General features: G+C 36.6%; 2 protein-coding genes across 3 annotated transcripts in view; both read left to right on the top strand.

The window, feature by feature from the left end:
• COMMD1 (copper metabolism domain containing 1) overlaps positions 1-26,587 on the top strand; it is a 190,010-nt gene that overhangs the window by 60,063 nt on the left and 103,360 nt on the right. For both annotated transcript variants that reach the window (XM_058683980.1, XM_058683981.1), the window contains exon 2: positions 22,544-22,825. In XM_058683980.1, coding sequence (XP_058539963.1) covers positions 22,544-22,825 — 282 coding nt within the window. The remainder of the gene's footprint in view (positions 1-22,543; positions 22,826-26,587) is intronic.
• B3GNT2 (UDP-GlcNAc:betaGal beta-1,3-N-acetylglucosaminyltransferase 2) overlaps positions 22,713-26,587 on the top strand; it is a 201,526-nt gene continuing 197,651 nt past the window's right edge. Inside the window, exon 1 of the mRNA XM_058683979.1 lies at positions 22,713-22,825. The gene's annotated coding sequence lies outside the window, so the exon portion shown is untranslated. The remainder of the gene's footprint in view (positions 22,826-26,587) is intronic.

Raw genomic sequence — 26,587 nt, 5'->3', positions numbered from 1 at the left:
CAGGCATAGTCAACAGTGGTTTGTAAATTTGCTTTCAACTTGAAATATTTTCCTTTCTCCCCAGTGAAAAGTAACAGCCTATTTCTCTTTTCTTTTTTTTAGTTTTGACTTTAACCTTTCTGACTTTTGCATAGTCAGCACCTTATTTACTTCATGGTATCCTTCTTTTCCTTTGTCCAAATATAACTTGGATTTTTATTATAAGTGGAAATGAATCGTAATAGCTCTTAGCTGATGAAGTCTGACAAAAGTAGTTTTGCTTTAAATGCTGACCTAAATTACAAAGACAGTAAAACCTTCCAGTATGTTGGGGTGCCTGGGTGGCTCAGTCAGTTGAATGTCCAACTCTTGGTTTTGGCTCAGGTCATGATCTCACGGTTTCATGGGTTCAAGTCCCGCACTGGGCTTTGTGCTGGCAGTGCAAAGCCTGGTTGGGATTCCCTCTCTCCCTCTCTCTCTGCCCCTTCCCCACTTGCACTGTCTCTGTGTCTCTCAAAATAAGTAAATAAAACTTAAAAAAAAATTTCAAAACAAAACAAAACCTTCCAATATGTTTACCCTCGGTAGCAGTGCTTCTTTAAAAAAATTTTTTATTAAGTTATAATTGATTTATAACATTATATTGGTTTTAAGTGTACAGCCTAATGATTCAACATTTGTACACATTACATATTGATCACCACAGTAAATCTGATTACCATCTGTCACCATGTATAGTATAACTTTTAGGATTTACTGTGTTGACAGTTTTCATGAATGCTCTACAATATTGTTGACGATAGTCACCATGGTGTACATTATATCCCATGACTTACTTATTTTATAACTGAAATTTTGTACCTTTGACCTCCTTCATCTGTTTCACCTACTTTGCAACCAATATTCTGTTCTATATTTCTATGATTTTTTATTTTGTTCACTTTTTTTTAATATTTCACATATAAGTGAAATCATGGTATTTGTTTTTCAGTATTTGACATATTTCACTTAGTATAATTCCTTCAAGTTCCATCCATGTTACAATCATGACCTGAGCTGAAATCAAGTAGGACTCACCAGCCGAGTTAGCCATGTGCCCCTTATTTGTTCTACTTCTGTGAAAAATGCCATTGGTATTTTAATGGGGATTGCATTGAATTTGTATATTTTTTTGGGTAATATGAGCATTTTAACAATTCTTCCAATCCATGAACACAATATCTTCCTGTTTCTTTGGATCTTCTTCAATTTCTTTCATCAGTGACTTATAGTTTTCATTGTACAGGTCTTTCACCTCTGATAAATTTATTCTTAGTTATTATTATTACTTTTTAATGCTTATTTATTTTCGAGAAAGAAAGAGAGGGAGGGAGGACAGGGTAGAGAGAGAGGAGGGCGGAGGATCCAAAGGGGCCCTGTGCTGACAGCAGCAAGCCCAATGCTGGGCTAAACTCCTGAATCATGAGATTATGACCTGATCTGAAGTTGGATGCTCAACCGACTGAGCCACCCAGGGGTCCCTTCCTAGTTATTTTTGATGCAATTGTAAATAGGATTATTTTCTTCATTTTTCTTTCTGATATTTTGTTGTTAGTGTGTGCACAACTAACTTTTTGTATGTTGATTTTGTAGCCTGATATTTTATTGATTAGCTCTAACATGTCTTTATGATTTTTAATATAGAATTATGTTTTCCACAAATAGTGACCATTTTACTTCTTCCAGTTCAATTTAGATGTCATTTGCTTATTCTTCTTTTTTTTTTTTTTTTTTTTTTGCCTAATTGCTCTGGCAAGGACTTCAATACTGTGTTGAATAAAAGTGGGAGAGGGCATCCTTTTCTTGTTTCTTTTTTTTTTTTTTAATTTCTTTAAAAATTTTTAAAAAATGTTTATTTTTGAGAGGTAGAGAGAGTGCAAGCAACAGAGGGGCAGAGAGAGAAGGAGACACAGAATCTGAAGCAAACTACAGGCTCTAAGCTGTCAGCACAGCCCAGTGAGGGGCTCGAACTCACAAACTGCAAGATCATGACCTGAGTGGAAGCTGGACGCTCAACCAACTGAGCCACCCAGGCTCCCCTTTTCTTGTTTCTGATATTAGAGAAAAAACTTTTAGCTTTTCACTGTTGAGTATGATGTTAGTTGTGGGCTTATCATATTGTTTTGAGGTACCTTCTTTCATTACCCACTTTGTTGAGAGTTTATTCTAAATGCATATTGAATTTTGTCAAATGCTTTTTAAGTACCTATTGATAATATGATTTTTATTTTTCATTCTGTTAATGTGTTGTATCATGTTGATTGATTTGTGAATATTGTACCATTCTTGCACCACAGGAGTAAATCCCACATGATCATGGTGTATGATTTTGGTAATGTATTGTTGAATTTTATTTGCTAATATTTTTTGACGATTTTTGCATCTGTTTTCATCAGAGATATCGGCCTATAATTTTCTTGTTGTGATCTCCTTATCTGGTTTTGGTATTAGGATAATGCTGGCTTTGTAAAATGAGTATTAAAATGTTCCCTCCTCTTCAGTTGTTTGGAAGAGTTTGAAAAGGATACATATTAATCTTTGAATGGTAGACTTCACTTGTGAAGCTGCCTGGTCCTAAACTTTTGTTTGGGATTTTTTTGATTACTCGCTTAATGTCCTTACTAGTAATCAGTCTTTTTAGATTTTCTATTTCTTCCTTATTAAGTCTTGGAAGATTGTATGATTTTAGTAATTAACTTTTCTTTTTTTTTTTTTTTTTTAGGTTGTCCAGTTTGTCGTCATATAATTGTTCATAGTAGTAGTCTCTTATGATCCTTTATATTTTTGTGGTATGTGTTGTAACTTCTCTACTTTCAAATCCAATTTTATTTGAGCCTTCTCTCTTTTTTTTCCCTTGGTGAGTTTAGCTAAAAGTTTGTCAATTTTGCTTATCTTTTCAAAGAACCAGCTCTTAATGTCACCAATCTTTCCTTTTGCTTTTTTAGCTTTTATTTCAGCTCTGATCTTTATTTTTTTCCTTCTACTAGCTTTAGACTTCATTTATTTTTCTTTTTCTAGTTCCTTTAGGTGCAAAATATAGATTGAGATTTTTCTTGCTTCTTGATGTAGGCCTATATTACTATTAACTTCCCTCTTAGAACTGCTCTTGCTGCATCCCATAGATTTTGGTATGTTGTATTTCCATTTGTCTTTACAATTTTTTTTCCCCGTTTGGTTTCTTTTTTAATCCAATAGTTGTTTAGTAGCGTGTTGCTTAATGTGGCTGATTGGAAATCAGACCCTCAGGCAGCAGCCTGAAAATATGTACAGTCCTGTGGGGTCACAATTGTAAACCGTGCTGGTCTTTAGACTAGAAAATCTGGAGGTGTCCCTTGGGAGACAGTTGCAGATCAGGCTTCCAGATATATGTATAATTTCCTTTCTGGGAGGTATTTTCAAGCTGTAATGAGGCTAAGGGAGTATGCAAGGATGGTGTCTCCATTCTTACATTCTCTGAGAGCACCTCAGTAGCCTCTAGGATGCGTGGTAGACCTGTAGCTTGTACTTCAGACTGAAGCTCTGGACTTGTAAATGGGCTTTTTTCTCAAGAAGACTGGGAGTGTGTTTTAGCCTGCTGTTTATGCAGTGCGCTGGAGGGTGGTAACCTACCAAGAACTATCTTCCTGATTGTTTCAGCCCTGTGGAACCCAGGAACACAAGCACCCTGGCCATCAAACCAGGTGATCAAGGGGTGTCCCTGTATGGATTGCATGTGCCTGTCAGCTTTAGTGGAGTAGGTGGAGACTGTAGGGAGTAGGGCAAGCTCACTGGTTTTAGCAAGGTAGAAAGAAGATACCTTGACTGCATGCTCACCAGCCTCAGTGGTACATCAGGAGAGTGCATGTTCACATGTAGGGGCACCCCTGGGTGGCTCATTCGGTTAAGTGTCTGACTTCAGCTTGGGTCATGATCTCAGGATTCACAGGTTCGAGCCCTGTGTCCAGCTCTGAGCTGACAGCTCAGAGCCTGGAGCCTTCTTCGGATTCTGTGTCTCCTCTCTCTGCCCGTCCCCTGCTCATTCTCTGTGTGTCTCTCTCCTCAAAAATAAATAAACATTAAAAAAATTTTTTTAAAAGGACCGTCTCTGTTCCCTCTAACCCTTTGGGTCCCTAAGATATAAGCCCTGTTGGTTTTCTAAGCCACAGATTTTGGGGGCTCTTCTCTTCAGTGTAGGTCCTTAAGGGTTGGGGTTCCTGACTTGAGGCAGAAACCTCTTGCTTCTTGGGAAGAAACTCCAGATTGTGAGATCCCTCCCTATTGTTGGTTGCCATGCCAGGGATGGAGTTTTTGGCAAGACTGTGTCTTTGCATCTCTTACCATTCTCAGTGTGGGCCTTTTATCCTTGTTGTGGAGGAGCAGTTCAGCTAGTTTTCAGTTATATTTCACAGGGAATTGCTCCATATTCAGATACAGATTTGGGTGTCTGTTGGAGGAGGTAAGTTCAGGACCTTCTTTTACCACCATCTTGGACTGACCCTCCCCTTCCTCCTCAGACCAATTTTAGTGTTTCTTGAATAATGTCTTTTGAGACTAGTTGTGTGTGTGTGTGTGTGTGTGTGTGTGTGTGTGTGTGTGTGTATTGTTTTTGAAAATTTTGGGGGCAGCTGGGTAGCTCAGTCGGTTGAGCAACCAACACTTGATTTTAGTTCAGGTCATAATCTCATAGTTCATGAGTTCAGGCCCCACATTGGGCTCTACACTATGACAGTGTGGAGCCTGCCTAGGATTCTCCCCCCCCCCCCCTCAGCCCCTCCCATGTGGTCTCTTTGTCTCTCAAAATAAATTAAAAAACGATTATTCCAATTTCTCAGCAAAAATACATAAAAATATAAGTTCCAATTTTATTATTAGATTAATTGACATAAAATTCATAAAGTTACTATTACATTACCACACAAGTTTTAAATGGCTACTTTCAGTTTCTGTAATCACATCATAGAAGACTGGTAATGAGTTTGTGGGCTGGCACTGATTTGCTAATCACAGTTTGGGCAGCATTGCTCTAGATTTTCTGGCAAATTGAGAAAGCCAAGGATGCTTTTAGTAACACATCCCGTTGAACACTTTTCTCGGGGAGGTTCATATTATTTTTCCTATTTGAGAGCTTAGGAGTAGACCTGATAGGTGGTGAAAACTCAGTGGTAGAAATTATACTGTGATAACCACGTGACATCATAAAACTGAATGGGGTAGCACTAATTCTGTAAATATTCAAAACTAAATTGTAAAATAGTAACTTAAGAGAATTTCCATATTAGATCATCATCTTATTCTTCAGGGTTAAAATAGACCTTAAAAATTTTCTAGGGGCGCCTGGGTGGCGCAGTCGTTAAGCGTCCGACTTCAGCCAGGTCACGATCTCGCGGTCCGTGAGTTCGAGCCCCGCGTCAGGCTCTGGGCTGATGGCTCGGAGCCTGGAGCCTGTTTCCGATTCTGTGTCTCCCTCTCTCTCTGCCCCTCCCCCGTTCATGCTCTGTTTCTCTCTGTCCCAAAAATAAAATAAAAAACGTTGAAAAAAAAAATTAAAAAAAAAATTTTCTAAAAAGTACATTCAATCCTGAATGGCAGTTGGGAGCCAGCTTTTATTATTGGCTTTTAAACATTTTGCTCTACTTGAAAAATACAAAAGTTGAGTGATGTCCGAGTTAGCGTCTGGGAGGGAATAGAACTTAGAAGATTTAGAAAGTTGAACCATTCCAAATTACTGTTTTTGTAAGTTAAAAACCATTGAATACTGGTAATTATATGTAGCTTAACCTATAGATATAGCAGCATGGAATGTTAATATTTGGGGGGTACATAGAGATCATTTAACACCATCCTTTTTGTTTAATTTTATGGAAACTGAAGCCTGGAGAAATATGCTTGAAACCACAAAACCATTTTCTAACTAACTGTTAAGAGCAATAAATCAGGTTTCACTGATTTACTGAAGGTAAAGGACAAAACTGAGTTGCTTTTCTTTTGGACTATTTTTTACTTAAGTTTTGGACCAGGTTCTAGTTCAAATAACAGCATAAACAAGTTTTTTTAAAACAAGACATTTTTCAGGAGTTTTAGAAAATGCTAATTTAAACCATTTTTTGGACAGCTTTAAACTTGCTTTAGCTCATTATATTTTTATTTCAGGAGATTATAGAAATGCAACTAAGTTCTTTTTACTGATATTTGGTCTTTAATTGTGTAAACATGTATTTCCAACAAAAAATTCTGATGGAGTAAATCAGGAGAAAAAACATTCACTTTAAGACTCTTTAAGCTAATATTAATCTCTAGAGGCAAATTGCTTTAATTTCTCAAGGTCTTAATTTCGTTGTGCTAACAACTGGCAGCATTCTGTACTTTATAGGCTTAACTACACATTTTAACAGCAAATTCTTGGGAGCTTGACAGAATGAACTGTTGAGAAGTAAAGGTTTGTTTTTGGTTACCATGAGTAGTTTCTGTGGAGGTTGAACTATTGTTAGTTCTTGGTAGCCTTCTATATGCTTGTCAGTCTGTTTTCTTCAGAAGTGATGATGAATTTAAATCTGCAGGATGTGTTCCAATTTACTTACTTAATGGAAATTAGGGGCGTGCATAGCTTTTTGAAATTCGTAATTACTGTTCCTATTAAGTGGTTGGAGAAGCAGCTATTTATATTTCATATATTATCTTATTTAATTTATAATCACTTTTCTTTTTGGACATAATATAGCCACTAAAGAAATAACTATCCTTTATTCAAACAACTCCTTGGGCATATTCCAGCAATTCTTTTTTCCTTACAATATTAAAAATTGCACATATAATATAACTGGTAGAAGACTTAATTATTTACAGAGTGAAAATAATATTAAATATGTTATTTGTAGGGGCGCCTGGGTGGCTCAGTCGGTTAAGCGTCTGACTTCAGCTCAGGTCACGATCTCACGGTCCGTGAGTTCGAGCCCCACGTCGGGCTCTGGGCTGATGGCTCAGAGCCTGGAGCCTGCTTCCGATTCTGTGTCTCCCTCTCTCTCTGCCCCTCCCCGTTCATGCTCTGTCTCAAAAATAAATAAACGTTAAAAAAATAAAAAAAAAAAAGTAAATATGTTATTTGTAGATGAGGGTTTTCTGCTTTTGTGTGTGTGTGTGTGTGTGTGTGTGTGAGTTAGTAGCAATACTAACTATGACAAAAAAATTTCCTATAATTAAATTTTCATTCATTTTTGGGAAAACAGAATTACCTGAATTCAAGGTCATTTTGTATATTGCTTAATAGGCTACTTATCCTAGAAGTTTATTACTCATCTTTGACAGTATTTTATCTAGTTCATTAAAAATAGCTATAAGTTATGATGTTACATTTATTGCTTATGTTTGATGAACTTTTAAGAAATAGTGCTTTGGATCATTGAACTCATGTCCCTGATATTTATTCTTCTTGGTCATAAGAACCAAGATTTTTCATATAAATCCAGATTTATTATATTAGACTAGCAATTTTGCTTTCCCTTTTTGATACGGAGTAAAACTGGAGAGATTCTTAAATTATAATGCCTATAGGCATGGTTAAAGTAAAAGAAATCTCATTAAGTAGAAAATGCTCATTAAAGAAAATTTGGAAAGTGCTAAAAAATGAAAGAAAAAATTTAAAACTCTGATTTTAACAGTGATAACTACTTTGGTATTTTTCTTTCCCCTTGTGTATGTGTTGTTGGAAGGGGAGGAAGGGAGGCAAGAGGCCTCTTCCCTTTTTTGTGTATTTTAAAACATTACAGGCTCATACAGAAGAATTCCATATCATTTATGTGGGTGCTTTGTCCTTAAGAAGGTGCAGCGTAACTTCCTGTTCCTTAAGTGTTCCTCATAGTAACTTTCTTCCAAAGAGTAGAGTGTTGAGAGTTGGGAAAATTATTTTACAGTGGAGAAACCTGACAAACATTACTTCAGCTAGGCGTCATTAACAGTGATAAGCCATGTTGATAGCATGTACCCTTGATGTGGTGTGATGAGAATGGCAACTTGCCTCTGTGGTCTTCCTCCCCAAAACCCATCACACCAGTCTAACCATAAGAAAAATCATCAGGCAGATTCCAACTAAGGGGCAGTCTCCAAAGTACTCATCAAAACTGTCAAGTTATCAAAAAGAAGGAAAGTTTGAGAAACTACCATAGCTACTTGAACTTAAGGAGAAATGATGACTAATTGTAATGTAACTTGGATAGGATCCTGGAACATTAAAAGGACATTAGATCAGTGGCGCCTGGGTGGGTCAGTTGGTTAAGCATCTGACTTCAGCTCAGGTCATGATCTTGTGGTTCATGGGTTTGAGCCCCGCACCATGGTCTGTGCTGACAGCTCAGAGCCTGGAGCCTGCTTCAGATTCTGTGTCTCCCTCTCTCTTTCTGCCCCTCCCCTGCTCGTGCTCTGTCTCTCTCTCAAAAATAAGTAAATGTTAAATTTTTTTTTTTTAAAGGACATTAGAGCAAACATAAGTATGAGGGCACCTGGCTGGCTCAGTTGGTAAAGCATGCAGCTGTTGATCTTGGGTTGTGAATTTGAGCCCCATATTGGGTGTAGAGATTAAAAAAAAAAAAGGTAAACTTAAAAAAAACAACTAAGAAAGTATTTACATTGTAGTTAATAATAAATAATGTATCGATATTGGTTATCAATTGTTGTAAGTGTACCATAGAAATATAAGATGTTAATAAACTGGGAAATTAAGTGTCTGGCATATTGAAATTCTGTACTGTCTTCACAACATTTTCTATCAAAATGTTTTTAACCTAAATTACAGATCCTATTAGAGCCTTCTATGTGTCTCTCAGATTTCATTTTCTCTGTGCTCTGAAGTAATCATTATCCTGCATTAGGTGTTTAACAATCTTGTGCATACCTTTATAGTTTTACTACATAATATTTTTTAAATTTATAGTATTTGTCATCTAACAAAACTTCATACAAATAGCATCATACTTTATGTGTTTGTGTGCAGTTGTCTTTTTTGTTGTTGTTATTGTTCAGCATCTGTGTTTATGCTTCATCCATGTTGATAGATATAATTCTAATTCATTTACTGAACTTCCTAAATGGAATCATATAGTACATACTCTTTGTGTTTGACTCTTTTATTTAGCATAATATATGAAATTAGTGCATGTTGTCTCTGTCATTCAGTTTTTAAAAATAGACTGTTTTTTTAGAGTAGTTTTAGGGTTACAGAAAAATTGAGTGGAAAGTACAAAGAATTAACCTTACATCCCCTCACAGTCCTTCCCAGTGCAATATCCCCTATTATTAGCATCTGGCATTAGTATAGTACATTTGTTGCAATAGATGAGCTGCTTTGATTACATTATTGCTAACTAAAGTCCATGGTTTGCATTAAAGTTCACTCTCTGTGTGGTACATTCCATCTTTACAAATGTATAATGGCATGTATCTACCTTTATAGTATCAAATTCTGTATGATATTCAGAATAGTACTACTGCCTGAAAAATCCTTTGTCCTCCACCTATTCATTCTTCTTTCTCTCTGAACCCTTGGCAGCCACTGTTTTGTTTTGGTTTTTGTTTTTTTACTGTGTCCATGGTTTTGCCTTTTCCAGAATGTCATATAATTGGAATCACAAAGTATGTAGCTTTTTCAGATTGGCTTCTTTTATTTGGTAATGTGCATTTAAGGTTCTTTTATGTTTTTTTCATTGATAGCTCTTTTTTTTTTTTTTTTTTAAGTAGTACTGAATAATATTCCACTGTCTCGATGTACTACAGTTTAGCCATTCTCCTACTGGAGGACATCTTTGTTGCTTCCAGGCTTTGGCAGTTGTGAATAAAACTTCTATAAATATCTATGTGCAAGTTCTTGTGTGGACATAAGCTTTTAACTCATTTGGTTAAATTCGAAGGAACGTGGTGCTAGATTGTATGGTAAGAGTATTGTTTAGCTTTGTAAGAAACTGCCAGTGTCCAGTGGCTATTCCATTTTGCATTTCTACCTGTAGGAATAGTTCCTATTGCTCCACATCCTTGTCAGCATTTGGTGTTGCTTTGTCTGCATCTATTGATATTACCATATAATTTTCCTTTTGTAGCCTGTTGATATGATGGTGTATATCATCAAACTTTAAATATTTAAAGTTTATTTATTTATTTTGAGAGAGAGAGAGAGAGAGACAGGGAGAGAGAATGTGTGAGCAAGAGCTGGTCGGGGTGGGGGGAGAGAGGGAGAGAGAGAATCCAAAACAGGCTCTACACTGTCAGCGTAAAGCCCAACGTGGGGCTCAAATTCATAACCTGAGCTGAAATCAGGAGTTAAATGCTTAAGCAACTGAGTCACCCAGGCACCCCGATATGATGGATTGTATACATTGAATTTTGAATATTGAACCATCCTTGCATATCTGGAATAAATCCCAGTTGGTTGTGGTGTATAAATCTTTTTAGACATTATTGGATTCAATTTGCTAATATGCTGTTGTGGATTTTTGCATTTATATTTGTGAGGTTTTTTTTTTTTTTGAGGGTTTTTTTTGATAATGTCTTTGTCTGGTTTTGGTATTAGAATAATATGGTCTCATGGAATGAGTTAGAAAGTATTCCTTCTGCTTCTGTTTTCTGAAAGAGACTGTTGAGGATGGGTGTAATTTCTTCCTTAAACGTTTGGTGAAACTCACCAGTAAACCAATCTGGACCTGGTATTTTCTGGTTTGGCAAGATATTAATTATTGATTCTATTTCTTTAATAGACATAGGCCTATTCAGATAATTGATTTCTCCTGAGTTTTTGTAGATTGTGAGTTTACAGGAACTGTTCAGTTTCTTCCAGGTTATCAAACTTATGGGCATATAGTTATTCTTTTTTTTTTTTTTCAACTTTTTTTTTTTTTTTTTTTTTAATTTTTGGGACAGAGAGAGAGCATGAACGGGGGAGGGGCAGAGAGAGAGGGAGACACAGAATCGGAAACAGGCTCCAGGCTCCGAGCCATCAGCCCAGAGCCTGACGCGGGGCTCGAACTCACGGACCGCGAGATCGTGACCTGGCTGAAGTCGGACGCTTAACCGACTGCGCCACCCAGGCGCCCCTATCTATGTTTATTTTAAGCACTGACCCTTTGTTTTGAAATACTACTCTAAAAAACAGGAAGCTTAATGGAAAAGCTGTGTTTTGTCTACCAAAGAATAATAGGAATTCTCTCTGGTTTATTTTTAGTGCCAACTATAAATACTGTTGCTTTCAAGCAGAAAGAAGAGATTAATGATTATATATAAATATTAAATTACAGGGGATTGCTTTAGGACTAACATGCTTTGGGATTGATTAATATCAAAGTTTCCCATTTTCAAATATTAGCCTCCTAATTTTAATTACTTGATACTTAATGAGCAGTTTACTAAAAAGGCATCATCTTGAGTTCAGTTTTTTTTCTTATTTATTTATTTTTTTTAAACAATAGCATTTATTTAGCTAATGAATCTGAATTTTAGGCAGAGCTCAGAGGGGAAGACTGTCTTCATATGGTGTCCACTCAACTGGAGGCTAGATGATCCACTTCCAAAATACCTCATTCACTGGCTATTTGGTGCTGGCTATTTGGCTGGGAGCTTAATGATAGGCTGAGAGCTAGAGGCCAGAGTCCTTATAAGGTAGTCTCTATAAGCTCCTTACAGCATAGTGCCTGGGTTCTAAGAGCAAGCCTCTTATGAGGAACAAAATGGAAGTTGAAGTTTCTTAAAACCTGAGCCAGAAAATTGGCACAGCATCACTTGGCCATGATCTTTTTTGAATTTTCTTTTTTTTTTTTTTTTTTTTTTTAGGTCTTTAATTTTGAGTTTCAGCTTCACACCAAAATTGAACAGAAAGTATAGAGTTTCCATATGCTCCCCATGCCCACATATGCACGGCCTCTCCAACAATCAATACCCTGCACCAGAGTGGTATTTTGTTACAATGGATGAACCAATGTTACCCAAAGTCCATAGTTTACATTAGGGTTCACTCTTGGTGTTGTACCATCAATGGATTTTGGCAAATGTATAATGATGTGTATCTATCAGTACATTATCATATAGAATAGTTTCACTGTTCTAAAAATCATCTGTGTTCTGTTTTATCCCTTCCTCTTCCACCAACCCCTGGCAACCATGATTTTTTTTTTTTACTGTCTTTACAGTTTTGCCTTTTCCAGAATGTCATATAAAGTTGATCTTTGAACAAAAAGTGTTTATTAAACTGTGTGGGTCCACTTACATGCAGATTTTGTAAAATAAATGTATTTGCTCTTCCTTACGATTTCCTTAATAACATTTTCTTTTCCCTATCTTACTTTACTGTAAGAATATGGTATGTAAAAATATGACATACAAAATATGTGTTAATTATGTTATTGATAGAATAAGGTTTCTGGCCAACTGAAGTCTATTAGTATAAGTTTTTATATATACTATAGTATAGTATAAATATATATGTAAGTAAATATAGTATAAGTTTTTAGGGAATCAAAAGTTAGAGACGCATTTTCTTATTATTTAAAAAAATTTTTTGTTTATTTTTGAGAGAAAGAGAGAGAGTGAGAGAGTGAGAACACTAGGAGGGGAGAGGCAGATAGAGAGGGAGACACAGAAACTGAAGCAGGCTCCAGGCTCTGAGCTGTCAGCACAGAGCCCGACGCGGGGCTCGAACCCATGAACTGTGAGATCCTGACCTGAGCTGAAGTCGAACACTTAACCGACTGAACCACCCAGGTGCCCCGGCATTTTCAATTTTGCTGGGGGTGTCATTGCTCCTAACCCGTTTTATCTAGGGGTCAGCTGTAGTTGGAATTGCCATGATCTTTTGGATAAGCAGTCACACAGCCCATATTTATTCCAGGGGATGGGATATAGATGCTTAACTTCAAGTGGGAAAAGGGTCAAAGAATTTTGTCGCCAGGTTTTAAAATTGCCACATTCTATATTTGTATATTATAAATAAGGAAATCCAGGTGCAATAATACTAAAAGATTTTCCCAAGATTAGATGAGTAGTTAAGGCCAGGTTTTTTAGATTGCCATTTGCACACCCATCCAACTATTCACTCATTCAACATATTTTACTGATCGCCTGCTATGTGACAGTCACTGTGCTAGGCGCCAGAGATTAAATATAAACAAGCAGGGCAAGGTCTCTGCCCTCTACAAGCACTTACATGTAAGAGCCTGGCAGTTACCCTACATTGTGATAAACACCACTTTACTATGTAGCCTACAAAGAGAGCCCTGTTCTAGATTTGGTGGTTTAGGGAAGATTTTCTGTATACAGTAACATCTATATTAAAGCTTGAAAAACAGGTAGTGTCAACAAAAGGAGTTAAAGGAACAACAACTAAGATGTTCTAGGCAAAAGGAACAACATAGGCAAAGGTCCAGAGGATAGGGAAAGAATGGCAGTTTTAAAAGCTAAAATGAGGGGTGCCCGGGTGGCTCAGTCGGTTGAGCATCCGACTTCGGCTCAGGTCATGATCTCACAGCTTGTGAGTTCGAGCCCTGCGTCGGGCTCTGTGCTGACAGCTCAGAGCCTGGAGCCTGCTTCTGCTTCTGTGTCTCCCTCTCTCTCTGCCCCTAACACACTCACATTCTGTCTCTGTCTCTCTCAAAAATAAATAAACATTAAAAAAAAAAAAAGCTAAAATGAGTACAGTATGGATGGAGGGAGATTGATGGAGTGGAAGATTGTAAGAGGTAGGGGAAGATGAAGATACACAAAGCTAGAGAGGTAGAGGAAGTACCTCTTCATGATTCACCCTATAAACCAAATTAAATAATTAGAATTGAAACCTGGAAGCTAGAGAAGTCTTTACAGGTTTTATTCTTTAATTAAACTTTTTACTTAGAGATTATTTGTAGATTCATATGCAGCTGTAAGAAATAGTAGAAAGAAATGATCCTTGTATACTTGACCACTTAACACCCTACGGTAGCTTCTTGCAGAATTGTAGTACAATAGCACAACCACTATATTGACGTTGCTACTGTCAGGATACAGAACTTTCCATTACCAGTAGGATCCCTTATGTTGAAGTTTTATAGCCACATCCATTTTCCTCCCACTCATCCTCACTCCTTCCTTTTTTTCAAACAGTTGATAATCAGTTTATTAAAATAGTTGATATAAGTATTTGCAGTGATGACTTCTACCTTGACTCCTGGCTAAATACTGATGGAAGTAATCTGTTTAACATTCTCAGAAGGACTATGCAAGTCAGTGTGAGTCACTTAAGGATCCTCATCTGAAAAATGACTCAAGTTTTAGAATCTTCAGCCTGAGAGGTTTTTCTTGTACTGACTCTTAGAGTTTCAGTACGCATCTAAACTGGTTCTTTCACTTTGAGATTTTTTTCCTTTGAGCCCCTGATCAAGTCAGCATACACCTTCTCCAGAGGTTTTACACTGTGACTGGTTAGGATAATTCTAATTTGGTGAATCACCACCTCTTGTTCCACTAGTGTCTTTCTAGGAGCCGGTGGACCTGAGCTCTGTTGCAGCTGTGACCATGTCTTCCTCAAAGAGCCCTCACTCCTTTTTTAACCCCTTACAACCACTAATCTATTTTCCATTTCTGTAATTTTGAACTTTCAAAAAGTATTACATAAATGGAATAAAACAATGTATAACCTTTCCTTTTTCTAAAATTTTCTTAAATGTTTTATTTATTTTTGACAGAGAGGGAGAGAAGAGTGCAAGTGGGGCAGGGGTAGAGAGAGAGAGAGACACAGAATCCGAAGCAGGCTCCAGGCTCTGAGCTGTCAGCATGGAGTCTCATGAGGGGCTTGACCCATGAACCGTGAGATCATGACCTGAACCGAAGTTGGTTGCTTAATTGACTGAGCCACCCAGGAGCCCCTAACCTTTCTTCATTCAGAATAATTCTCTGGCAATTTGTGCAGGTTGTAGTTATCAGTGGTCCATTTCCTTTTTATTGCAGAGTAGTATTCCATGGTATGGATGTACCATAGTTTATCTGTTTACCTGTTGAAGGGCATCTGGTTTATTTCTAATTTTGGGGTATTACAAATAAAGCTGCTGGAAACATTTGTGTATTATATAACTTTTTTGTGTGGACCCATGTCCTCTTTTCTATGGGATAAATTCCCAGTAATGCTATTGCTAGGTCATATGGTAGTTACATTTTTTTTTAAGTAAATTGCCAGACTTTTGCACTGTGTATGTACCATTTTACATTTCCACCAGCAATGTATGATTGATCCAGTTTCTCTGTATCCTTGGAAGTATTTGGTCTTGTCACTGTTTTTAAATTGTAGCAATTCTACTAAGTGTATAATGATATCTCATTGTGGTTTTATTTATTTTTATTATTAGTTTTTCTATGTAGTCTCTACACCCAACCTGGGGCTCGAACTCATGACCCTGAGATCAAGAGTCAGTTGGCTGTACCAACTGAGGCAGCCAAGTGGCCCTGATTGTGGTTTTAATTAACATTTTTGTGATAGCTAATGATGTCGGACATTTTTCATGCACTTATTTGCCATTTATATATCCACTCTGGTGAAATGTCTCTCATCTTTTGTCCAGTTTCTAATGGGATTATTTGTTTTTTGTTTTGTTTTGTTTTTCTGATGCAAAAGCAAAGAGCCTTTTGATTATTTGTTTTTTAATGTTGAAAATTTAAGGTTCTTTATATATTCTAGATATTAGTCCTTTGTCAAATGTTTGTTTTGAAATTTTTTCTCTCAGTTTGTAGGTTGTCTTTTCATCCTCTTCATGGCATTTTTTTTTTTTTTTTTTTTTTTTTTTTGCATAGGACAAAAGTTAATTTTGATGTGGTTGACTTTAACAGTTTTTTCTTTTATGGATCATGCTTTGGTGTCAAATCTAGGACCTCTTTGTCTAGTTCTTCATTACAAAGATTTTTCAAAAAAGATTTACAGTTTTGGGTAACTGCCACCTGGGTGGCTCAGTCACTTGAGCATTTGACTCTTGACTTTGGCTCAGGTCATGTTCTCACAGTTCGAGGGATCAAGTCCTGCCCTGGGCTCCATGCTAGCAGTACAGAGCCTACTTGGGACGTAGGATTCTCCCTCTTCCTCTCTTTCTGCTCCTTGCCCACTTGCACACACTCTGTCTCTCTCAAAATAAATAAATAAACTTCAAAAAAATGTAAAGAAAATATTTACAGTTTTATGTTATATCTAGGCCCATGATCTATTTTAAGTTAATTTTTACATAAGTTAGGAAATTTATGTTGGAAAAGTTAGGAAATGTTATGTTTTTTTCCTAAAGTATATCTACTTACTCAACTACCTTTTGTTGAAAAGATTTTCTTTTCTCTATTGAAAAGATTTTGCACCTTTGTCAAAAATCAGTTGTTCATATTTGTGTGGGTCTATTTCTGTGTTATTTATTCTTTTCCATTAGTTTATGCATCCTTTCCTCTGCAAATACTGCGATCTTGATTATTGTAGCTATATCTTAAGTCTTTTTTTTTTTTTTTTTTTCATTTTTTTCAACGTTTTTTTTAAATTTATTTTTGGGACAGAGAGAGACAGAGCACGAACGGGGGAGGGGCAGAGAGAGAGGGAGACACAGAATCGGAAACAGGCTCCAGGCTCCGAGCCATCAGCCCAGAGCCTGACGCGGGGCTCGAACTCACGGAGCGCGAGATCGTGACCTGGCTGAAGTCGGACGCTTAACCGACTGCGCCACCCAGGCGCCCCTCTTAAGTCTTGAAATGGTGAAGACCGATTGCTCCCACTTCATTGCTTTTTTTTTTTCCTCAAAATTGTTTTATCCTATTTCCTTTGGCTTTCTGTATAAATTTTAGGATAATTTTGTCTGTATATATAAAAATTCTTATGAGGAGTTTGATAGGAATTGCTTATGTATCAATCTGTTTCTTTTCTCTGAAGTAGGCTTGAATAACTTGGCATGCTTTTTTCTCTTTTTCTCCTACCTAACTTTTTGTGTTGATTTGAAATTCCAGTTTCACATTTATAATTATTAATTTTTAACATTTAAAAATTATTTTTGGTTCATCATATTCCAATCACATATATCTTTAGCATAATGCTGCTTTATGTTGACTAGGAGACCAGCAATTTCTCTAAGCTGCCCACTATCAGTAACATAATGTGGAGTCAATGATAATAGTCTAGCAGCATTAATTTTGCCAATAATATTAACACGATGGTTTGCATTTTTATTTTTTATTCAATTTCTCTCCTTCCTCTGATTTTGTAGCCTAAATTACCTTTGGCTCTGAGCTCCTTGCTCAGCAAGGCTAGATTAGGCAAACAAATCAACACTTTGGGATTGTTTCTTTATCTAGGAGTTTATGGTTTGTGATGTACATGAGAGGATTTTGTAAAGTAAGAAATTGATGACTTGAAATAATTCTAGACTTTAGGTTGATCTGTAGCATTTATTATTTTTGGCTTAAATAGTTTTTGATACGGTTGTGAGTGCTTTTTATACCATGAATTCAAGGGCTTATGTTAGATGCCGTAATTGCAGAAATATGTAGACCCTGCCCTCACAGATTACAATCTGTTGGGTGAAATAGGTTTGTAAACAGATAATTTCATTACATCAAGGTAAGTGTAGTGACAGAAATATTAGGCATTTTTGGAATAGAAAGGGGGGGCTGCTTGGATGACTCAGTCAATTGTGTCCTACTCTTGGTTTCAGCTCAGGTCATGATCTTGCTGTTCATGGGATTGAACTCTGCATCAGGCTGTGCACTGAAGGTGCGGAGCCTGCTTGGAATTCTCTCTCTCTGCCTCACTCAAAATAAATAAGTAAATAAACCATGTATATGTGTATGTATATATAAAAGGAATAGAAAAGAGCCCTTACCTTACTAGGGGAGGAGGAATATTGGAGAAGCCATGCTTGAAATGAGTCTCAAATGGTAAATAGGAATTAATCTGGTGAAGGACATTTAATCTGATGGAAATTAATGTGATGGAAGGACATTTCAAGCAGTTAGAATAATGAACAAAGACACATAAAAAGAAGTAGCATATTAGGATTTCTGGTTGGAGAATTACAAACAAGTTAGTACTATGTGAATGGCAAGTGTGGGAAGCAGGAATTTTATGAGGCACCAAAAGATAAGCCAGACCAGATCTTGTGGTGTTGAGCTTGGACTTTATCCTCATTGGTTCTCAAATCTATGAGGTCCAGTGTTTCCTTCCTGTAGTAAATATTTTCTAATGCCCCTTTATTATTTTTAAATAGAATTTATTTATAGTTATAATTCATATATAATAAAATTAACATGCATCATTTCTAACAAATTAACACGATGACATAAATGTACTATAAAGTCAAGTTCTAAGAAACATGAAATAAAGTAATTTGAAATAAGTATTTTAAAATGTAAATGTTCAAGCATTACTGCATTAGAACATGTAATGAATCATACAGATACTTGTACTTCTATGTAGAATCCCTGTGAATGTGCAGCAATAAACATGGACTTTTATAGATGTATTGGTAATTCAGATATTTTAGTTGCTATTGCCATTGGTAATATTCCAAAACGTTCAGCAACCTGTTTGTAAAGTTCTGACCAAATTAAAGTACAAATAATATTAGTTTCATTCCCATAAATTTGGTGTTTATTAAAACTGCAAAAAAATTTTTTTTATGAAGAAAAGATTAATTTCTAGATTCAGGTAATTATAAACAAGTTTTTCCACATGATGTTAAGTGGAACATTGCCAAGTCATATGGGACATGAGTCCGTTTGTTTTATGGGATGTTCTTGAGAAGGGGTTGGTAAACTACATCCCAGAGGCCACACTGCCTATTTTTGTATAGCTTATGAGCTAGGAATAGTCTTTATATTTTTATTTATTTACATGTATATTTTAAATAATCAGGGTTTCATTTTTTTAAGTTTATTTATTTATTTTGAGAGAGACAGGAACAGTGGGAGCAGGGGAGGGGCAGAGAGAGTGGAAGAATCCCAAGCAGGTTCTGCACTGTCAATGCAGAGCCTGATGCGGGACTTGAACTCCCGAAACTGTGAGATTATGACCTGAGCCGAAATCAAGAGTTGGAAGGTTAACAGACTAAGCCACCCACGTGTCCCAGAATGGTTTTTATATTATTTTTAGAGAGTTGGACCAAAAAACAAAAACAAAACAAAACAAAAAAAAAAAGGAATATGTAACACCTTTATAGAAAGTTTGTCAATTCATTTTCTTGAGCATTGTAGGATGCCGATCATCCCTAGATCCTGTTTGCTAGATGCCAGCAGCACTCCAGTCACTATGAAACCAAACATAGCTCCAACATTTTTCAAGTGACTTCAGAGGGCAATACTACCTTGCTGAGGACCACTACCCTAGATGATCAGTTTTCAATATTTTATTCCATCGTGACGCACTTAACAAATAGTAATATGCATGATTTATTCCCACGTAGAGTTCTTATGTTCGTAATTTTCTGTTTTTTTCCTTACATTCAAGGAAACAATTAAAATGAAGCAGGAATTGGGGCACCTAGGTGGCTCAGTCAGTTGAACATCTGACTCTTGATTTTGGCTCAGGCCATGGTCTCATGGTTCTTGAGATCAAGCCCCACATTGGGCTTTGTGCTGACAGTGCAGAGCCTGCTTGGGATTGTCTCTCTCCCTCTCTCTCTCTCTCTGTCCCTCCCACACACACACTCTCTCTCTCTCTGTCTCTCTCTCAAAATAAATAAATAAGAATTTGAAAAAAATAAGGCAAGAATTGTTAATATAAGGTTAACCTTGAAAACCCTCCAGTTTATACTTATAAAAATAAATCTTTACAAACTTCAGTGCTTTTATTACTACTAATAACATTACTTGTAACTTGTAACTTACATAGGAATGTTTTATAATTGACTGATAACCACTGTAGCAGCTCTTGGAAACCTTAAAGCAGGGAAGTGACAGTATCCTATTGACATTTTAGATAGATTACTTTGGTGGGTAATAGAAGATAGACTTGAGGAGGTACAAAGTACAAGCCTAGTTTAGGTACAAGATGGTGGCCTCTCGAGTATTCTATGCTGGGTAGTAGGGACAGAGCAGAGGAGACACATTATTGGATAATTATTTCAGATATAAAAATCAGTAGAAGTTAATGAACAAAATGTAGGCTTAGTTCTTAACCTTTGTTGCTCATTAGAATTATTTGGCATGCATTTAAACAATGCCAATGCCTGGGCCCCAATTTAGGATTTTTAGAAATCAGAAGTTCTGGGATAGAGTCTGGGAATTGATATTTTAAAAATGTACCTCATGATTCTAATTTGCAGCTAGTGTTGAGAACCACTAATTCAAGTTGTGGAGGAGAGAGAAGAATAAGGGATAAGTGAGTAGTACCAGGCTGCCAGCTAAGGCTACTGGTTGATGGAGGGGTCATGCTTTAAACAGTGTCTGTTCCATGGTAGCTATTCAGATATTTTTGGTATAAATGAGAACTGATGACTTTGAACTTGAACCAAAACCAGTTCCTTATTTAATTTCTGATTATTCTAAATTTGGATGAATTAACCCCAGTTCAAGATATAATCGACTGGGACCCAACCAAAATAAATGCTATCACAGGTAAGGTTATATCAGAATGGATATCTTGATATAATTTGAGGAAAAGAATGATATAAATCACTGATGCTGTGGTGTGATATTGTGAAGCAAAGTGCCAGCTGAAATAATTTGACTTCATTATAGTACATTACACAAATTGATATTTCTATTGAGTGCCTTAGAGAATTTGGGTCCTCATACCGGGTAAATAGGCAGGTATTCAATATATGTTTATTAAAGTATACGGTGAAATATCTTTATCAGAAAGTTGTTATATTTATCATACAATTCTTTTTTATGTTAATGGAAGAATGAAAGGCAGTATGTTTGTCTTTCAGCCCCAATTCTACTTCCTCTACCTATATTCTACCTGTACACTGTCTTCCTTTACACTCCTCTGTTCTCACTGCTACTGCCCAAGTTTAGTCAGGACTGTTGGTTTCCAGTGATAGGAATATAGCTCAAACTGTCTTGAATATTAAATTGAATTTTTTGGTACCTGTAGGCAGAAAGGATGCTGAGATAACATACAAAATTAAAGAAAGGTTTACAGGAACCAGGGCTTTGGTGATTATATAGCAGGGATATCATTCCATTAGAACCACTCTCATCTCTGCTTGGCTTTGTTCTTTTTTACTGCAATCAGGCCTTTGCCAACAGATCAAAGATAGCAGTCTGCAACCCAGCCTCATAGCCTTCTGCTTCCAGGATTCCAAGAGGAAAGACCATTTCTACTCCTGTTCTAAATTGAGAAATTGATTTCAAATAGCTGTTGTTTCCAGAGAAAGGAGGCTACTATGATTTGTCTGGTTTAGAGCTCATGCCAACCCCAGTGGCCAGGAGAGGATAAGGATATACCAAAGAAGAGGCAAGGAAAATCTTGAGACCAAATCATTAAGTCACTGTCCTCTCCAGGGCTCCATTGCCACAGACCCTTGATGATTTTCCATTTCAGTTTATTTAGCAGCTTACTATTCACAAAACAGCAATGATAATTAAATTTTGAAAATTTATGGAGAAATGTAGAGTAGTATATAATTTTAGGCTAGTAGTATTGTAAATGAGCTATTTGACTGAAGATGGACTACACAGCTAACATAATGCATTCATTTAACAAAATGTACTTAGTTCTTCTATGGACAAGGCATTGTATAGTCGTAGTATATCAAACCAAGCCTGGCTATAAGGCATTGTGAAATTATATAAGATTTCAACAGAGGATGAGTTAATTCATTTTCTTGTTTTATTATTTAATTACTTAACTTTATTATTTTCCCATCATGGAACTCGGTATTTAAGAATTAGATTCTAGTTATTGATATAGAATTTGAGTGACATGGAATTTTTAACAAGTAGTTTTCTTTTTTCTTTTCTTTTTTTTTTTAAAATTTTTTTTTCAACGTTTTTTATTGATTTTTGGGACAGAGAGAGACAGAGCATGAACGGGGGAGGGGCAGAGAGAGAGGGAGACACAGAATCAGAAACAGGCTCCAGGCTCCGAGCCATCAGCCCAGAGCCTGACGCGGGGCTCGAACTCACGGACCGCGAGATCGTGACCTGGCTGAAGTCGGACACTTAACCGACTGAGCCACCCAGGCGCCCCTCTTTTCTTTTTTTAAATATTTATTTTGAGAGAGAGAGAGAACACGAGCAGGGTAGAGGGAAAGAGAGAATTCAAGCAGGCTCCATGCCCAGTGCAGAGCCTGATGTGGGCTTCAATCTCACGACACTGAGATCATGACCTGGGTTGAAATCAAGAGTCAGATGCTTACCCGACTGAGCCATCTAGGCACCCCAACAAGTAGCTTTTCTGATACTCAATATTCGTAAAAAGAATCTTTTTGTTCTTTTAAAGAGCTTATTCTCATTACTGTCATTTAATGACACTTTTTGAAAGCTGATTTAGTGATTAGAGTCATTCAAAATATGATCTGTAGTTAAGCTATCTTTTTCTAGTTTTTACCAAATTCAAATTATATAATTTTTTCTGTCTTTATAGTCAATTGCATCTGCAGACATGGATTTCAACCAGTTGGAGGCATTCTTGACTGCTCAAACCAAAAAGCAAGGTGGGATCACATGTGACCAAGCTGCTGTCATTTCCAAATTCTGGAAGAGCCATAAGACAAAAATTCGAGAGAGCCTCATGAACCAGAGCCGTTGGGACAGTGGGCTTCGAGGTCTGAGTTGGAGAGTTGATGGCAAATCGCAGTCAAGGCATTCAGCTCAAATACACACCCCTGTTGCCATAATGGAGCTGGAAATAGGAAAAAGTGGACAGGTGAGCCCAACTTCAATCAATTTCCTTTTATAAACTACATTTCCTATTACATATTAGATGATAAAAATAATAGGAAAAGACTCTGTTTCCTAGAATCCCTTTTCAGATATGGAATCATCTGAAAATTTGGATACTCCTCGTTGTGGATAGAATCTGGAAATCAGCCTCATGGTCCTGGCAGCTATCTCAGAATAACAAAATGAATCAATGAGGTGATTGCACAGAGAGTGGCCACCATTCCATTTTGGTTAGATCTTAGAATTCTTGGCATTTGCTCAGAATTCTTGGCATTTGGTCAGAATCTCCAAAGCAATGATAGAGATGCTAAATAAAGACCAGGAATTGAGATTAAACGACACAGAACAAAACTGTCTCACCCAGTCATCTTTATGGGCAGTCAGATATAGGAGGCAGTGCATCTTAATTACAGCAATGTGTTGTTCCTAAAGACCCTAAGTGTGCTATTTCTGTCCTTGAGCCCACAAATAATTTTTAATGTGATCTTGATTATTTACAAAACAGTTCCTCTTTTTCTTGCAGTTTCCATAGTCATTATAGCAAGTAATTTTAGCATCTACATTGTTTTTCCTGAAGTCATTCAGTTTGTGCTTTAGATGATGCCAGATCAGACTTTTAATGACCTGGTATATGTCTTTGGGGGAAGAAAAAAAAAAGCAGCAACTCATAATTAGGAAGAGAAAACCCAGATCACTGAATTAGCCAACCAGATTTATTTTCAGATGAATAATCAAATAAGTGCTTCTATTACATTCTGTAGTAGAAATTTATTTTTCTTCTAGGGATGAGCATTTTTTTAGCTGTCAGTTCCCCTCACATATTCCCTTAGGATTTTTCAGTGTTTGTAGTTCAATGATACTGATTTTAATTTAAAATGTAATTCCTCTTAAATAATTTTTACAAAATACATCTGGAGAATCATTTCTTTAGTTATTGTAAAATAGTGCTGTTGCTTTTATTGACTTCGGTTTGTCTGACCCTAAAGTCCATTTTTTTAACCATTGTGTTAATATGCCTTCCTTCTATTGTTCTACACCAAAAATCTGACAGATTAGAAAGGTGTGATAAGTACACTTGGATATCTAAGTTTACCAACCATTTTTCCAGGCTCTTCATTTTTTATTTGGCAATAGTGATTATTTCATTTTGTCTTTAAATATTTATCATTTGGGCAGGAATTGAAAACATACATATCTATTTTAAGACATTCCTAGAAAGCTATTATAGTACTTCTTTAATTTGATATTGTCTTACTGTTTGAACTCAGGTTTATTATGTGCCTTTTGATTTTAGTAACTTACATATCATCTGAATTTATTGGGTACTGCTATAGGGATTTTTAAATCTACTTTAACATATTTAAAATATTTTCTTTGATCTTGTTACCCAAAGTGACATTCTACTCTGTGTGTGTGTGTGTGTGTGTGTGTGTGTGTGTGTGTGAAGAATGATTTTGTCAATCAGTAAATCACTACAAATAATTTGTTGGCTAGCTTCGGGGTTATTTTGTGATAAATTAGAACAGGTTGGGGCGCCTGGGTGGCGCAGTCGGTTAAGCGTCCGACTTCAGCCAGGTCACGATCTCGCGGTCCGTGAGTTCGAGCCCCGCGTCAGGCTCTGGGCTGATGGCTCGGAGCCTGGAGCCTGTTTCCGATTCTGTGTCTCCCTCTCTCTCTGCCCCTCCCCCGTTCATGCTGTGTCTCTCTCTGTCCCAAAAATAAATAAAAAACGTTGAAAAAAAAAAAAATTAAAAAAAAAAAAAGAACAGGTTGGTAAACTCTTTTTTTTAAGTGGTGAGATATTTTACGCTTGACAACCATATAGTTTCTGTCATAAGTACTCAACTTTGTTGTTGTAGCTCAAAAGCAGCCACAGACAATATGTAAATAAGTGGGCATTGCTGTTTCTAGAAAGTTTAGTTACCACAATATAACCAACAGGTCTTAGAAGTCAGAGAGTCCATAAGCCCTTACTAAAGTGAATTACACAGGTGAGGTAGTATATCCCCAATTTCTAGAGAAGGTATCTGAGATAAATACATTACTTGTTTTAGACAGAGCTAACGTAGTAAAATGAAGATCACTACATTGATTTTTTCGAAAAACCATCCACACCGACATTTAGGAGCTTTTGTTAGCTTCTCACAATATTCTGTGCCAAAAAACCAAGTTGGTAGTACAATATGGTAGTCAACAGTATTGATAGGAATATTGCTCAGCAATAAAAAGGAAAGAACTTTTGATAAACACAATAAAATCGCTGAATCTCAAAGTCATTTGCTGTGTGAAATAAGCCAGATATAAACTTTTTATCATAATGTATGATTTCACGCATATAAAATCCTAGAAAATGCAAAGTAATCATGACAAAAAGTATATGCCTAGGTTAAGAGTAGAGGGAGGGATAGATTAGATTACAAAGGAGTGTCGGAAAACTTTTAAAAGTGATAAAAATATTTATTATGTTAATTGTGGCAACAGTTTCATGGGTGTATGCATATTTCAAAACTTAGGAAATTATAGACTTTAAATGTGCACTATATTGGACATTACTTATACTTCAAAGTTTTTGATTTAAAAAATGGTCACCATTGGGGCTCCTGGGTGGCTCAGTCAGTTAAGCATCTGACTCTTGATTTCAGCTCAGGTCATGATCTCAGGGTCGTGGCATTTAGCCCCATGTTGGGCTCTGTGCTGGATGTGGCTCCTGCTTAAGATTCTCTCTCTCCCTCCCTCTACTGCTCGCACTCTCTCTGTCTTTAAAAAAAAAAAAAAAAGTTTACCATGAAAATGATTAAAGTTGCTCTTTAACCCACAAAATGCTTTGAATGCAAATATATTCTTAACAAGAAAAGTTGTAAAAGAATTAAACAATAATTTAACCTATTCCGGCAATAAAATATACAGCCTCGATCTTACAGGAAATGTTTTTGTGAGACCTGGATCCTTGGTTAGTTCTTCTGTCAGCTTCTAAGTGAATATTATTTGTGAAGTAATCCACTATATCATATTTCCAGTTTTTAGAACATCTATAGGTAACAAAGTCAAAGTTATTTTCATATGTAGACATTGAATGAGCTTGTGAGAGAAGTGATGAGCCTAGGATACTAAGAGGTTGCTTCCAAGAAGAGTGACCAACTTTTTCAAACTCTGTGTGTATGTGTACATGCATGTATGTGTATTTATATACCCCAAAACAACGAAATTACTGTCTTCAGTTTATGTCATTTAAAATCAGTTGTTCTCAATAATGGTTGCACATAAGAATTGCCTGTGGGGCTTTAAAGTTTTTCATGCTTAGGACATTGCTCAGACCAATTAAATAAGAATCTAGGGAGATGGAACCTGGGCATCAGTATTCTTTAAAGCTTATGATTTCTTGGCACAAAAACAGACACATAGACCAATGGAATAGAATAGAAACCCCAGAACTAGACCCACAAACGTATGGCCAACTCATCTTTGACAAAGCAGGAAAGAACATCCAATGGAAAAAAGACAGTCTCTTTAACAAATGGTGCTGGGAGAACTGGACAGCAACATGCAGAAGGTTGAAACTAGACCACTTTCTCACACCATTCACAAAAATAAACTCAAAATGGATAAAGGACCTGAATGTGAGACAGGAAACCATCAAAACCTTAGAGGAGAAAGCAGGAAAAGACCTTTCTGACCTCAGCCGTAGCAATCTCTTACTCGGCACATCCCCAAAGGCAAGGGAATTAAAAGCAAAAGTGAATTACTG

The sequence above is a fragment of the Neofelis nebulosa genome, chromosome 9, assembly GCF_028018385.1.
Source record: "Neofelis nebulosa isolate mNeoNeb1 chromosome 9, mNeoNeb1.pri, whole genome shotgun sequence".
NCBI classification, from domain to species: Eukaryota; Metazoa; Chordata; class Mammalia; order Carnivora; family Felidae; genus Neofelis; species Neofelis nebulosa.
Note: the sequence above shows the minus strand (reverse complement) of the source record. Positions and strands in the feature narration are given on the sequence as shown.